Here is a 14379-nt window from a genome sequence, read left to right as displayed (position 1 = left end):
ATTCCAATACTAAAGCTGTGCAATGTCATACACAATAACTCTAGATTATTGTCACCCACTCCAGGCAATTTGTTGTAAAGTGAGGGCCCCAGGCTCCTCTTGGCTATGATGTCTAGACTGACAGCTGGTAAGTGCACACCCGTGTACACTAGAAATTTACATTCCATGCCCCTCGTAAAGCCTACCAAGCAGCATTCCATCTGTGCATCTATTCGTGCAGTGTTTATGTCCTATTGCAAATGCCTTCCGATGGTTGATGGACTACTGTGTGTGTTTAACGGCTGCTTCTGTTAATGTTGCTTTCCCTCCTTATGCTTCCTACTATCCTGTGCTCGGTGTCTAACTTGGTCACGAAGAAGTGAAGATGTCTTCTCAGCAAGACGTGACATCTTCCTGCAAGTGAGTGCCACAGCTGCATGTTATGGGAGCAGCAACTGGGGTACAAGAAGGTGTCACCTGCTCAGATGTTCCTTGACAGTGCGGCTTCGGCATCAGTGCTTTCAAAGACAGCCAGTCACATTCTCAGGTGAAGACTGCGGACTGTGGTCCAGGATGAGATGATCGTGATGAAGATGAGGTCCTGGGCATCCACCATGGATGAGCCAAGAAGCTACCCAAATGCATCACACATGGTTGATGTGGAGATGGTAGCTTGCAGATCTGACTGCACACAAGCCTTCTCATCTGCAATGACCCAGTAGACAACAATGGCAGACCACAGCTGTTGTGTGCAACATGTGGCTGCATCTCAGTGTTGATGTTAGCAAGCAGTTAACAGGTAGAAGGTGAACCATCATCAATCAGCTTGTCATGATTGAGTGATACTGAGCAGACTGTCATTCTATGTGGTTCTAGTAACGCAGACAGAATGGCAGCACAACTGAATGTGTCTAAACACCAAAAGCCTCATTATTTAAAGGGCCGAGCCTGCACCTATGACGCAGTAGCTCTAGGTATATGAGCGCATTTGTCCTCATTTATCAGTTCCATCAGCGGTCCTTGCCTGGCTGTGGTAATTCAGGAATTATACTGGGCTGCTAAGCTTGGGTCTTTCTGCCTCTGTTTGACTTTACAGTGGTGCTCTGACATTGATGTTATATTGTGTTACTTGACAGTTCCTTGTTGTGTAGCAGAGCTACGTCTGCATTTCCGCCTTTCTCGGAGGTTGTGTGGTAGTGCACGTCTCGTGTCCTGACATCTGTTACATCAGCATTGCTTTTTGTTATCATTCCAATTGGCACACTGGCCCAGAGCTAACCTTCTCCATACTGTGCTTGCCTTATATAACTTTGAAAAATTTAGACATGTACAATAAAATGATTCCATTTCACAACAATATGTTACGTATATGCTTCAATTTTACTATTGTACATGAATGGCACAAAGTATGTGTGTATTTGGTGGACTATGTGGGAAAGAAGATGTTCACACATTCATTTCCACCATATTGTGTCTTGTATTAATGCTAGTATTGGGGAATAAACATAATTATTAATAACTTATGTAATCAGTATTATTGTGATAACTGACAGTGATACAGTGATAACTGACGATAGTAATTATCTTTTGCCGGCCGCGGTGGCCGTGCGGTTCTGGCGCTGCAGTCCGGAACCGCGGGGCTGCTACGGTCGCAGGTTCGAATCCTGCCTCGGGCATGGGTGTGTGTGATGTCCTTAGGTTAGTTAGGTTTAAGTAGTTCTAAGTTCTAGGGGACTTATGACCTAAGATGTTGAGTCTCATAGTGCTCAGAGACATTTGAACAATTATCTTTTAAAAATAATTTAGTTTCATGACTAAATCATTCTGAAATAGATCTGTTTTCCCCCTTAGAAAATTTCATTTCACCTCTCAGGGGTAATTACCTCAAGGTTGGGAACCTCAGATCTAGAGAAATCTTTCCTAACCACCTGCAATCAAAAATCCGTTGCGTGGTTCAGATTTAATTGATGACATCTTCGGGATCTGTAATGAGGGCGAGGACACCATATCCACAGTCCAACAAACCCTGAACATCTTCTCTCCCATTTTCTTCATGTGGCCCAGCAAGTCACTTTTCTCAGTCTCTCCCTCCACTTCAAGGATGTCTTCATCAGTACCTCTGTCCACATAGAACCTACCCGCCACCAACAATTTCTCCACTTCAAAGCTGACACCCACTCCACATAAAGAAGTCCATTCTGTACAGCCTAGCCACCCATGGTCGTTGCATCAAAGTGATGAGCAGTTCCTCTCCAAATAATCGAAGGGTATTACTGAGGCCTTCACAGACCAAAATTACCCTCCTAACTTTGTCCAGGATCGGATCTGTTGTGCCTTATCTCCCTAGTCACCTACCATCCTCCTACATACCCACTGTAAGCTGCTTGTGACCCAGTACCATCCAGGACAGGAGCAACTCAATTAAATTCTCTGCAAGAATTTTTACTACCTCACACAATGCCCTGAAATGAGAAATACCCTCCCCACCCCTCCCACAGTGGTGTTCCGCTGCCCACACATTATATATGCAATGTCCTTGGCCATCCCTGCTGCCAAACCATTTCCTCATGGCCCGTATCCCTGCAATAAATCCAGATGCAAGACCTGTCCCATGTGTTCACCTACCACCACGTACTCCAGTCCATTCACAAGAATCTACTCCCTCATTCCCCATCAAAGGCAGTGAAAGCAGCCATGTGATTTATCACCTTTAACTGCAACCAGTAAAACTGTGGACAAGAGACACCTGGACCACCCAGTTGCTCAGCATGCCACCCAACATGATGTGCTTTTCTTTAACAACTGCCTCACAACCTGTACCATCAGGATTCTTCCCACCAACACCAGATTTTTTGAACTGTGCAGGTGGGAACACACCCTCCAATGTATCATCCATTCCTGTAACCCACTTGGCCTCAACTGTCATTAGTCCCTGTCCTCCCTCTGCCTGCTAACACACCTACATAGTCATTTCCCCTTTTCTGATTCTCTCTTCTCCAATTTCCCCTCTCCCTCCCGCTACCAACTTAGCCTCCCAATGCTGCACCTAGCAGCCCTATCCTGCCTCCACCATGTTCATGCACGCTCTCACAGTCAGCATTAGCATATTACTCCACCTCAATCCTGCTATCCCTCCCACTCCCCACTCTATGCTGCTTCCGTTCTCCAACTACTCATCTCTCCGTATCCTCACTAGTCATCTCAGCGGATTGCTGCTCACCTCATACATAGTCACAGTCAGGCTTCAGTGACTGGAAATGACAGGGGCCAAGTATGTTTAAGTTATTCTTGTGTGAATGTGTATGTGTTTTTCATACATCTGATGAAGGAATTTGTCCAAAAATTGAGTATTTCTAACATTCTTTTTTATTGTATCCATCTGTGATGCAGTGTCTCCTTTATGTTGTGAATAGCAACCTGTACTTTCCATATTGTTGTTATTCCAACCTGGACTTTCTATTGTTTGAAATACTTAGTCCGATAGTCACTTCATACAAATACCTGGGAGTTACAGTATGTAGGGGTATGAAATTTAACAACTGAATGAGCTTATTTTTGCATGAAGCATATACACACACCAAAATAAGTTTTGCATCACCTCGGTTCCGAGAGTTCTGGAACCTGTACAGAAAATTGGAATATAGATCAACATAAACATCATTTCCACCCTTTTTATTGCTCATGAAAACCACACATTGCTTGTTACACCACCATACAGTGAGACCTTCAGAGGTGGCAGTCCAGATTGCAGCACTCAATAATACCTCTAATACCTATTAGCATGTCCTCTTGCATTGATGCCTGCCTGTATTCATCGTGGCATACTATCCACAAGTTCATCAAGGCACTATTGGTCCAGATTCTCCCACCCCTCAATGGTGATTCGGTGTAGATCCCACAGAGTGGTTGGTGGGTCACGTCATTCATAAACAGCCCTTTTCAGTCTATCCCAGGCATGTTCAATAGGGTTCATGTCTGGAGAACATGCTGGCCACTCTAGTCGAGCGATGTCATTATCCTGAAGGAAGTCATTCACAAACGTGCACAATAGGGGCGCAAATTTTCATCTATGAAGAAGAATGCCTCACCAATATACTGCTGGTATGGTTGCACTATCGGTCGGAGGATGGCATTCGCATATCGTACTGCCAATACGGAGCCTACCATGACCACCACCAGCGTACGTCAGCCCCCACATAATGCCACCCCAAAACAGCAGGAAACTTCCACTTTGCTGCACTCACTGGACAGTGTGAAGTAGAGAACGTGATGCCAATCCTGAACCGTCCATTTGGCATGTTGTTGGGCCCATCTTTACTGCGCTGCATGGTGATGTGGTTGCAACGATGGACCTCGCAATGGACATCGGAAGTGAAGTTGCGCATCATGCGCAGCCTATTGTGCACAGTTTGAGTCAGAACATTACGTCCTGTGGCTGCACGAAAAGCATTATTCTACTTGGTGGCATTTCTGTCAGGGTTCCTCTGAGCCATAATCCATAGGTAGCTGTTGTTCGCAGCAGTAAAACCCTTGGGCGGCCTTCTCCATGTCCGAACAACATCTATTTGGTTCACCCTGAGACGCCTGGACACTTTCCTTGTTGAGAGCCCTTCCTGGCACAAAGTAACAATGTGGATAGGGTATTTACTGTCTAGGCATGGTTGAACTATAGACAACATGAGCAATATGTCTCCTTTCTGGTGGAATGACTGGAACTGATCGGCTGTCGACCCGCTCCGTCTGATATGCACTGCTCGTGCATGGTTGTTTACATCTTTGGGCAGGTTTAGTGACATCTCTGAACAGTCAAAGAGTCTGTGTCTGTTATAGAATATCCACAATCAATGTCTATCTTCAGGAGGTCTGGGAACCAGGGTGAAGCAAAACTTTTTTTGATGTTTGTAGAAAGCTTCAATTAATTCCTAGGATCTTGTGAAATTACAAGTTGCGTATGAAAGTGGTTGTTCATAAAACACTTTTACAGATGAGACTGGAGGAATACCCAAGTGTATGGGATCTATCATATTAGACTAGTGGGGGACATAACACATGTATAAAAGAGTGTGATGGTAATGCTCCCAGGCATGTTTGATTAGTTATGTAGTGTAACTCAAATGCTGCTCAAAGAAGAATGCTATGTATCTTATGAGATGAGCCATAGAAAATATCAAGAACCGCCATTCACGAATGACACTATAAATATTCTTCAGCTCTCTATACATGAATACAGTCAAGACAGTGAAGATAGAATTGGACTAACAGCAGCTTGCATAGAAGAGTGAAAGCAATTACATTCATAACACCCTCCCCATGAGTTACATTAGAAGAACTTTTAATGTACAGTGCAGTGAAAATTACACTCTGCTGCACACTGTGTTGTGTTCCATAGATGTGAAAACAATTCAGTAACATCTTCCATGAGTTTATAAGCTGTAACTCATGAAGTGACATTGACTTCTTGTAATATTGCTTCCTATTGAGCTATGGAGTTCCGTTTAATGTACTCAATGCAATTATTACTATTATTTCTTCTTTCCTGTCTCAGACATTATGTGTGGTTAAAAATGGAAAGTGACGCGGATCTTTATCAAGCGTGACTTCCTTTTAACTATACCGTATATGTTACATTGCATTTAGGAACTTTCGGGTAATTGAACATGTATCAATAATTAGAGATTTCTGTAGTTGTATATATACACTCCTGGAAATTGAAATAAGAACACCGTGAATTCATTGTCCCAGGAAGGGGAACCTTTATTGACACATTCCTGGGGTCAGATACATCACATGATCACACTGACAGAACCACAGGCACATAGACACAGGCAACAGAGCATGCACAATGTCGGCACTAGTGCAGTGTATATCCACCTTTCGCAGCAATGCAGGCTGCTATTCTCCCATGGAGACGATCGTAGAGATGCTGGATGTAGTCCTGTGGAACGGCTTGCCATGTCATTTTCACCTGGCTCCTCAGTTGGACCAGCGTTCGTGCTGGACGTGCAGACCGCGTGAGACGACGCTTCATCCAGTCCCAAACATGCTCAATGGGGGACAGATCCGGAGATCTTGCTGGCCAGGGTAGTTGACTTACACCTTCTAGAGCACGTTGGGTGGCACGGGATACATGCGGATGTGCATTGTCCTGTTGGAACAGCAAGTTCCGTTGCCAGTCTAGGAATTGTAGAAGGATGGGTTCGATGACGGTTTGGATGTACCGTGCACTATTCAGTGTCCCCTCGACGATCACCAGAGGTGTACGGCCAGTGTAGGAGATCGCTCCCCACACCATGATGCCGGGTGTTGGCCCTGTGTGCCTCGGTCGTATGCAGTCCTGATTGTGGCGCTCACCTGCACGGCGCCAAACACGCATACGACCATCATTGGCACCAAGGCAGAAGCGATTCTCATCGCTGAAGACGACACGTCTCCATTCGTCCCTCCATTCACGCCTGTCGCGACACCACTGGAGGCGGGCTGCACGATGTTGAGGGCGTGAGCGGAAGACGGCCTAACGGTGTGCGGGACCGTAGCCCAGCTTCATGGAGACGGTTGCGAATGGTCCTCGCCGATACCCCAGGAGCAACAGTGTCCCTAATTTGCTGGGAAGTGGCGGTGCGGTCCCCTACGGCACTGCGTAGGATCCTACGGTCTTGGCGTGCATCCGTGCGTCGCTGCTGTCCGGTCCCAGGTCGACGGGCACGTGCACCTTCCGCCGACCACTGGCGACAACATCGATGTACTGTGGAGACCTCACGCCCCACGTGTTGAGCAATTCGGCGGTACGTCCACCCGGCCTCCCGCATGCCCACAATACGCCCTTGCTCAAAGTCCGTCAACTGCACATACGGTTCACGTCCACGCTGTCGCGGCATGCTACCAGTGTTAAAGACTGCGATGGAGCTCCGTATGCCACAGCAAACTGGCTGACACTGATGGCGGCGGTGCACAAATGCTGCGCAGCTAGCGCCATTTGATGGCCAACACCGCGGTTCCTGGTGTGTCCGCTGTGCGTGCGTGTGATCATAGCTTGTACAGCCCTCTCGCAGTGTCCGGAGCAAGTATGGTGGGTCTGACACACCGGTGTCAATGTGTTCTTTTTTCCATTTCCATGAGTGTACGTTTGGATGTAGCTGTATTGCCTTGATGTACTGGTGGATATTGTGTGGTATGACTCCTGTAGTTGATAGTATAATTGGTATGATGTCAACTTTATCCTAATGCCAAATGTCTTTGACTTCCTCAGCCAGTTGGATGTATTTTTCAATTTTTTCTCCTGTTTTCTTCTGTGTATTTGTTGTATTGGGTATGGATATTTCGATTAGTTGTGTTAATTTCTTCTTTTATTATTATTATTATTATTATTATTATTTTCTTTAATTTTTCTGTAGACTAAAGTATAGTGGAGATACTCTTCTACTTGTTATTACTATCATGATACTGACAATGATTCAGACTTGTAGTATTATTTATTTCTCTGCATCTAGTATGTTTTGTGCAGCTTTTATGGTTCAGCATCATCATCATCATCATCATCATGCCATACTTTTTATGTCATCCTAGCGAGAAGTTTGTACTTAATATGGTTCTTTAATGTAATAATTCTGATTTTGGAATAAAACTTAATGAATTTTTTATCCCAAGCATCTAAGGAAGATTAAGGGTATTATATGTCAATGTGGGTTTCATGCATTTGTTAACAGGAGATGGTCCTTATCTAGAAAGATTCATATGCCTGTCAGTACGAAAAAACTGAAACCATTGAATATGTAGGGTCCATAATGTGAGCTGTATATCTTTGACAGGCTGACATTGCAACCTGTTCTAGATCTGTGCTCAGTCGTACAGGACATTATTACCTGAAGCAAAGTAAACAGAATTGGCAGTAGCAGCTCTGCAAATGTATTACAGGAGTATCAAGGAGAACACTACAGACGACCTCAAATATTGTAGAATATTGTAAACAGTGAGGCTGTTTAATGTAACTAATATGAACAACACAGGGTTAAGAGCCCACATGTAAGTTCTCAGACATCAGAAGGCATTTGGACTTTGGCCATCAGTCATTATGCCAAGCAACTGATAGGTGTGCAATTCTATAATATAATGGGATGTCTGTGTGTGTTCATGACATAGATAGTGCTGTTTAAATCAAATGAAGCTAGCAACACTACCTATGCTCTATAGATTAGTTCTTTGTTTTTCCATTAAACCTAGATATTACAATAAATCAGCACAAATCTAATATCTGTAAATGTGATAACAGAGCTCCACTTAGGGTAAAGGCTTATTCAAATGACACAGGCAGTGGCCACAACCAGCTGTGGTCTCTGTGTTACATGGAACAGTGTTGCCCTGGGAAAATAGGTGGTGCCTAGTCATGTTAGACTATTCTTGCCTGTGGCAAGCAGCTAATACATTGTGAATTTCGAAAGAGACTGCAGTGAGCAAGTGTCAGAAATATCTAAAGAAATCAAAAGATTAATTGATTTGGTGCATGCAAGCTTATCTTTGTATGATACACGTCATATGTAATACAAAATTTATCATAAAAGGTGGCAACATGGAAGGTAATAGATCTGAGATCAAATCAAACAGGTGTTAACTTCTTCCGTATGCAGACCCTTTCACAGTCTTTACATCAAGCATCTTAGGGATGATAGGTCACTTCATGGGGAACAACTTTTATTAGAGACAAAATGTTCTCTGATGCTTACTGATGATTCTAGATATTCTTATTTATTGGTTCTGATCCCTGGAGGCGGTAGAGCGTAGGCATTCTGCTGCACGAGTATGCAATCTGTGTTGCCTGTAATCCAGGCATCCACTTTTCATGAAATGGTTTGGCCTGTGCAAAATTGAAGTTTGTGATTTGCTTCTATAATATCTTTTTCTGCTTAGAGACACTCATTCTTTTGTTTTTTGTGTTGTAAACCATTCATCAACTTACTGGGATAGGTAGTGTGCTCCACAGCTGGTTAGTAGAGCGCTAGTTCGGTGAAATCTCTTCATTCCAGGGCCAGCGAATACTAAAGGTTGCCTAGTACTGCTGGAAAGCATCAGTGAACATGTTATATCTAATGAAAATTGTTCCTTGTGACATGATATCTCACCTTTAGATGTCTGATGCAGAGAGTTTGAAACACCTTGTATGTATGAATAACCGCATACTTGTATAATATATAATATCACATGAGAATTTTTGTGAAAATATCATTCAGTTGATATGATGGTGGTGATGGTGATGATGATGATGATGATGATGATGATGATGATGATGATAACAATAATAATTTAATACAACAAGGGAAACCATAAGAATGAGTGTCTCTAAGGAGAGAAAGATGTTTTAGAAGCAAATCAGGAACTTTAATTTTGCTTGGGCCAAACCCTTTCACACAAAGTGGATGTCTGGTCTACAGTCAATAAAAATAATGATTCACTGCAGATTAGATCCTTAATACAAATAGAAACTCTAATAATGAAGAGGAATTCATTGTTTTCATAGCTTCCAGACAGTTGGCTGTAAAAAATAAATAAATAAATAAAATAATGACTGATATTTTTATTGCAGGTAATGGAATTACTGGACAGATAGCAGACATGTCAGGGGTAATAATAGAAAAAGTAACATTTTTAGCAGAAGGAAAAGAAGCTGTGTCTGCTGTTCAAACAATTGGCATTCAAGTGCAGGTAACTCTATTTAAATGTTATCGCCACTAGTATTTTTCTTAACTTTTTCGTAAACTAATTTTTTCTTTATTCTGCAGAATTTCCTCCTGTGCTGACCTCTTTGTAACTTTCTAGTACAAGATTTGATATAAAAGCCCAATCAAATTGAAGCTTTGAGGCCAAATTAAATTCATAAGTTTTTTGTGACAAAAATATTACTTGATCAATAAATTCTTCCATAGAGGTTTGCAGTTGTATTCATTGAACTGGTAACTGTACTGCTAGGCACTCTTTATTTCTATATACTGTCCATGTGTTCAGTTTGTTGAGCCTAAAACTAGGTCTACATCGTATGTCTGATGATTCTTCAAAAATATGAAACATTTAATGAAGAATTGTGCAATCAAGACTTTTCCATAATTGCAATTTGTGTCAACCAAAAGTATTTTTAGAGTCTTGAGAGTTAAATGTGTTTAATGCAACATCTCTCTATCTGTAACATGTTTTACATCTACACATTGTTTTACATCTATTTGGCAGCAGTTGCTGTTTCATTCGCATACTGGACAAGATGAAGTAATGTCTTATGCAAGGGTGTTGATACCTGGTTTTTTACATACCTCATTCTATGTTGGAGGAAATTCATTGTAATAAGCTTTGTGAGTTATATTCTAGCTCCTGAAGTAAATCTTTGAAAAGAAAATTTTGGCTTCACATTACAGTGATGAAGTGTTTCTTTTATAAATGCTGAGAAATGTCTTTGACTTCACTTAATACCTGGAGGATGTTATGCTAAATCATCAATGATTGTCAATCAAGGAGGAAATGCAATAGTACGCAGTTAAATAGGAAGAGTACCATTTTGTAAACCTGTGAGGTGGAAGAATCTATGTAAACAACAGTATCTAAAAGAAAAGCAAAGGACTGAGAAACAGAATAAGTTAGAATTTGTGAAAACTGGAAGCCTTATTAGTAAAAAAAAAAAGTTATCAGTGTCTGAGTTTCTTCTGATTGCAGACATCAGATGAAGCAACATTTGCTTCAGCTTTGTAATACACCCCCCCCCCCCTCCCCTCCCCCCCTTGCTCTCAGGGAAAGAAAAAATATAGTGTTGTCAGATAGTTTTCTTTCAAGTTGGTGTAATGAGTGTTTTTAACAGAGTCAGAAGTGGAACTTTTTTGTGGCTATGTATAGGCCATCATAATATAAAAATACTCCATACCCCCAGGTCTAACCCCACCCCCTTACCACCCTTGATCAGAAGCGTACTGGTATTGGTTCAATTTTGCACTTTGTACTTTAATATTGAAAGTGTGAAAATGGATTACCAAAGTAGCAGTACTTAGTACTTTTTATGTACTTTATTATTTATCAAGGTGTTCACAAGATACATTTATAATGTTGTACTAATTTTTGACACATTCATCTTTTACAATACAATCGTACTTGATTTTGGCCTGCAGTGGCTGTCTTCTGGTGCTACGTTAGGCATTTGGTGAGCAAATGCCCATGCATTGTCGATCTGAACATTTGTTCACCAGATGCCACTTGTAGCATCTGAAGATGCCCATTGTCGGCCTAAACCAGTTATGATTTGATTGTGTCATAAAAGAGTGATTGACTAAATATAAAATTCTGTTTATTTTTGACATAGTCACCAATCTCCTTAAGTGGAATGTGATTTCTTTTTTTTTCCCCAAAAGCTAGGTTTGTATTTTTAAAGATGTGTTAAAACTACAACTTAATGTTTCAGACACTATTAACAGCCTGGGAACATGGAAGCCTGTGTGAGAATTACTTCTCACAGTGGTTAGCTGACACCATGGAAGAACTGTCTAGGCTCGAGCAAGATGCAGCCCCTGATGGTTGGCAGTGTTTGTGGTCAAGGTATGTTAGCCAGCAAAATGAACACTCCTCCATCACCATAATCGTCACCACAGTCATTATCACCATTGCAGTTGTCCTCATCATGATCATAATCATCTCTGCCATCTCTAGCATTAACCACTACAATCATTATTATTGCCGTTATCATTATTTGAATAGTTTCAGTCTTCTTGTAAGTGTGCAACAAAAAGTGTTTCATCATGCTAGATAATTAAGATGCTTAACAGGCAAGAATTGGGAAGATTTGTTCAGAATTTTGTCTTAAAGCAAATCTCTAAGGTTGGAAGTAACTTGTGAAGACCTTTGCAAATAAGGGTAATGGTCCAACATCTGTTGAAGAAATTCATTGCGATTTGGACATCACGTCTGTGACATGCAATCTGAGCACAGACTGGAAACATCATTTCAGTGACTGTGCCGTCTTTGAAAGGTAAGATGCTATAGATTTCCTGTATTATCAGTACAAGAAATTGGCTGAACAATCAACATTGTAGTTTTTGCCATTGTACAGTAATCAGTGAGATTAATATACTTATTATTTTCTAATACAAAATGTTTACAGTGAAACTCAAAATTTATGTTTTCTTCTCTTTTCAGTTTAGGACTGTTAGCATTAAAGAGCTGTTTGAGTCCAATTTCTTTTCACATTGACCAATATAAATGAAAGCACATTCTTTTGTAATGAAACTGTAGATATTGATGCTAGCCAATTATTAGTGCAGTGCATCCATCACACACTTTATTTTTATGTGATATTGTCTCCAGCCATCCTGATTTAGGTTTTCCATGATTTCCCTAAATCGCTTCAGGCAAATGCCGGGATGGTTCCTTTGAAAGGGCACGGCCGATTTCCTTCCACATCTTTCCCTCACCCGAGCTTGCGCTCCGTCTCTCATGACCTTGTTGTCAACGGGACATTAAACACTAATTTCCTCCTCCTTTTTATGTGATATTGATACAGGCTGTAAATATCACAGCAACACCCACAGAAGAAAAGAGGGAGTGTTGACTTTCAAATTTTAGGAAGCTTATGTGATCAGAAAAGAGAGATTCATTAATATTTCAGGTGCTCCATCATAGCTGCTGCTACCTGTTTAAGTAATGATTGTCTGCCATTATACCTCACACATAGCACTTAACATTCCAAAACATCTTGTTGTTTTGTGTATCTGTTCCTGACTTTAAAATATGGCTTATGTCTCACTGAATGAATTAGTATTGTAATTTACTGTGCTAAAATGCACCTGAAATCTTATCTGTGTAAAATGTTCCTTTAAAATTAAATGTTGAAATTGAGTTCCTAAGTTCAATTATTGAGCTGCTATAGAAACAAACAGTATAGACACCAATATCAAAACTGATGAAACTGGGTCCACAGGCTTTATTTAATTTTTGTATGCAGTCGTCCTGCATGTGTTGTTGACAATATTTATTCCAGTTGCAGTTTCAGCATTTTGACATTTTCAGACATGGGGGATGTTAAATCCCACTCTAAAACATTAAATCCTGACATGACAGAACATAGTTTCCAGCTGTCTGAGACCCATTGTAATCTATCAATCACCATGATGACTTGAGCTATGAGCAATTTGTTTCTGAGTGTATTGTGGATGAAGTTGTTATTTTTATGTAAGGGGAAAGATGTTTCCATGCTCATCACAGGGCTCATGCTCACATGATCCGTGTGAAAAGCTTATACAACCGTAGTTATTTGCCTGAGACTGCCAGAAACTATGTTACAGCATGTCACAACTGAACACTGTAAAATGCTCAATATCCCATTATGCCTGAAAATCACTAGATGTCAAATCTGCAGTTGCAATAAATATTTCAAGCTGGTGTAAGCAGAGTGAGTACACTAAGGATCAAAACTGCTACAAGTGAACAATTTTTGTAACTGACAGACTATTTGCCTGAATGTGTTTTGTGTCTCCAAATGAAACAGTTGCAAAATGTAGTATGTTGCACTGGACATCGTGTTCCAGTGGTTACAAGATTTTCAGGAGGTATTGCACACAGCTACCTGTAATTAGATTTCTCATACTTCCCTTAAACCACAACTGACAATTGTTGAGGGGTTCTTTGTTTAACAAAACTATGGCCAACTTCTTTTCCCATCCTAGTCTAGTCTTGTCTGATCTAGTGCTCCATCACTGTTGACTGTATTATCTACAGGGTATTTGCTTACTTGTTGTAATAAACTACAGAGCTGTTGATCAGTAAACCATTGAAAGGACCTAAAAATCCTATTAGAATTATATATTAATACCTTCAGCTGCTGATGGGCGTTGATATATATGAACGGGGACAGGTGAAAAGTGTGCACCGACCGGGAATCAAACCCGGGATCTCCTGCTTACATGACAGATGCTCTATCCGTCTGAGCGATCGAGGGCACAGAGAATAGTGCGACTGCAGGGACTATCTCGTGCACGCCTCCCGAGAGACCCCCTTCTCACCTTATATCTCCACACACTACATTCGTAGTGTCCCTACGCAACACACTCATTACTCGTGGAAGACATTCTTACCAAGTCCCGTAAGAGTTCGGGTAATATGTGTGCATCCGCACAGGAGGAGGAGGTCATGGCCGGTATTGCCAGAACTATATATTTGTATGGATATGGTGTCTGTTCTTCCGGACATGTCCCACATCCTTATAAATACATAAAAATTAAAACTCCCAAGTTATGTCTTAATACAGTTACAAAAATATAGCTAATTATAGGATTAGAGATTTGGAGTTTTGAGAAGTAATGTGTGTTTTAAAATCATTATGTTTGTTTATCAGAGTGGCTATTTTTATAATAATCAGCAAACATTGTGCAACCTGGTATTCAA

At 41.3% G+C, this 14379-nt stretch overlaps 1 protein-coding gene across 1 annotated transcript in view; it reads left to right on the top strand.

Annotated features, from left to right (window-relative positions):
* Nucleotides 1–14379, top strand: part of LOC126297471 (formin-binding protein 4-like) — a 200717-nt gene that overhangs the window by 130289 nt on the left and 56049 nt on the right. Inside the window, exons 7-8 of the mRNA XM_049988346.1 lie at nt 9554–9672; nt 11405–11538. Of these exons, the coding sequence (XP_049844303.1) occupies nt 9554–9672; nt 11405–11538 (253 nt within the window). The remainder of the gene's footprint in view (nt 1–9553; nt 9673–11404; nt 11539–14379) is intronic.

Source organism: Schistocerca gregaria, chromosome X, assembly GCF_023897955.1.
Source record: "Schistocerca gregaria isolate iqSchGreg1 chromosome X, iqSchGreg1.2, whole genome shotgun sequence".
Taxonomy (NCBI): Eukaryota; Metazoa; Arthropoda; class Insecta; order Orthoptera; family Acrididae; genus Schistocerca; species Schistocerca gregaria.
Note: the sequence above shows the minus strand (reverse complement) of the source record. Positions and strands in the feature narration are given on the sequence as shown.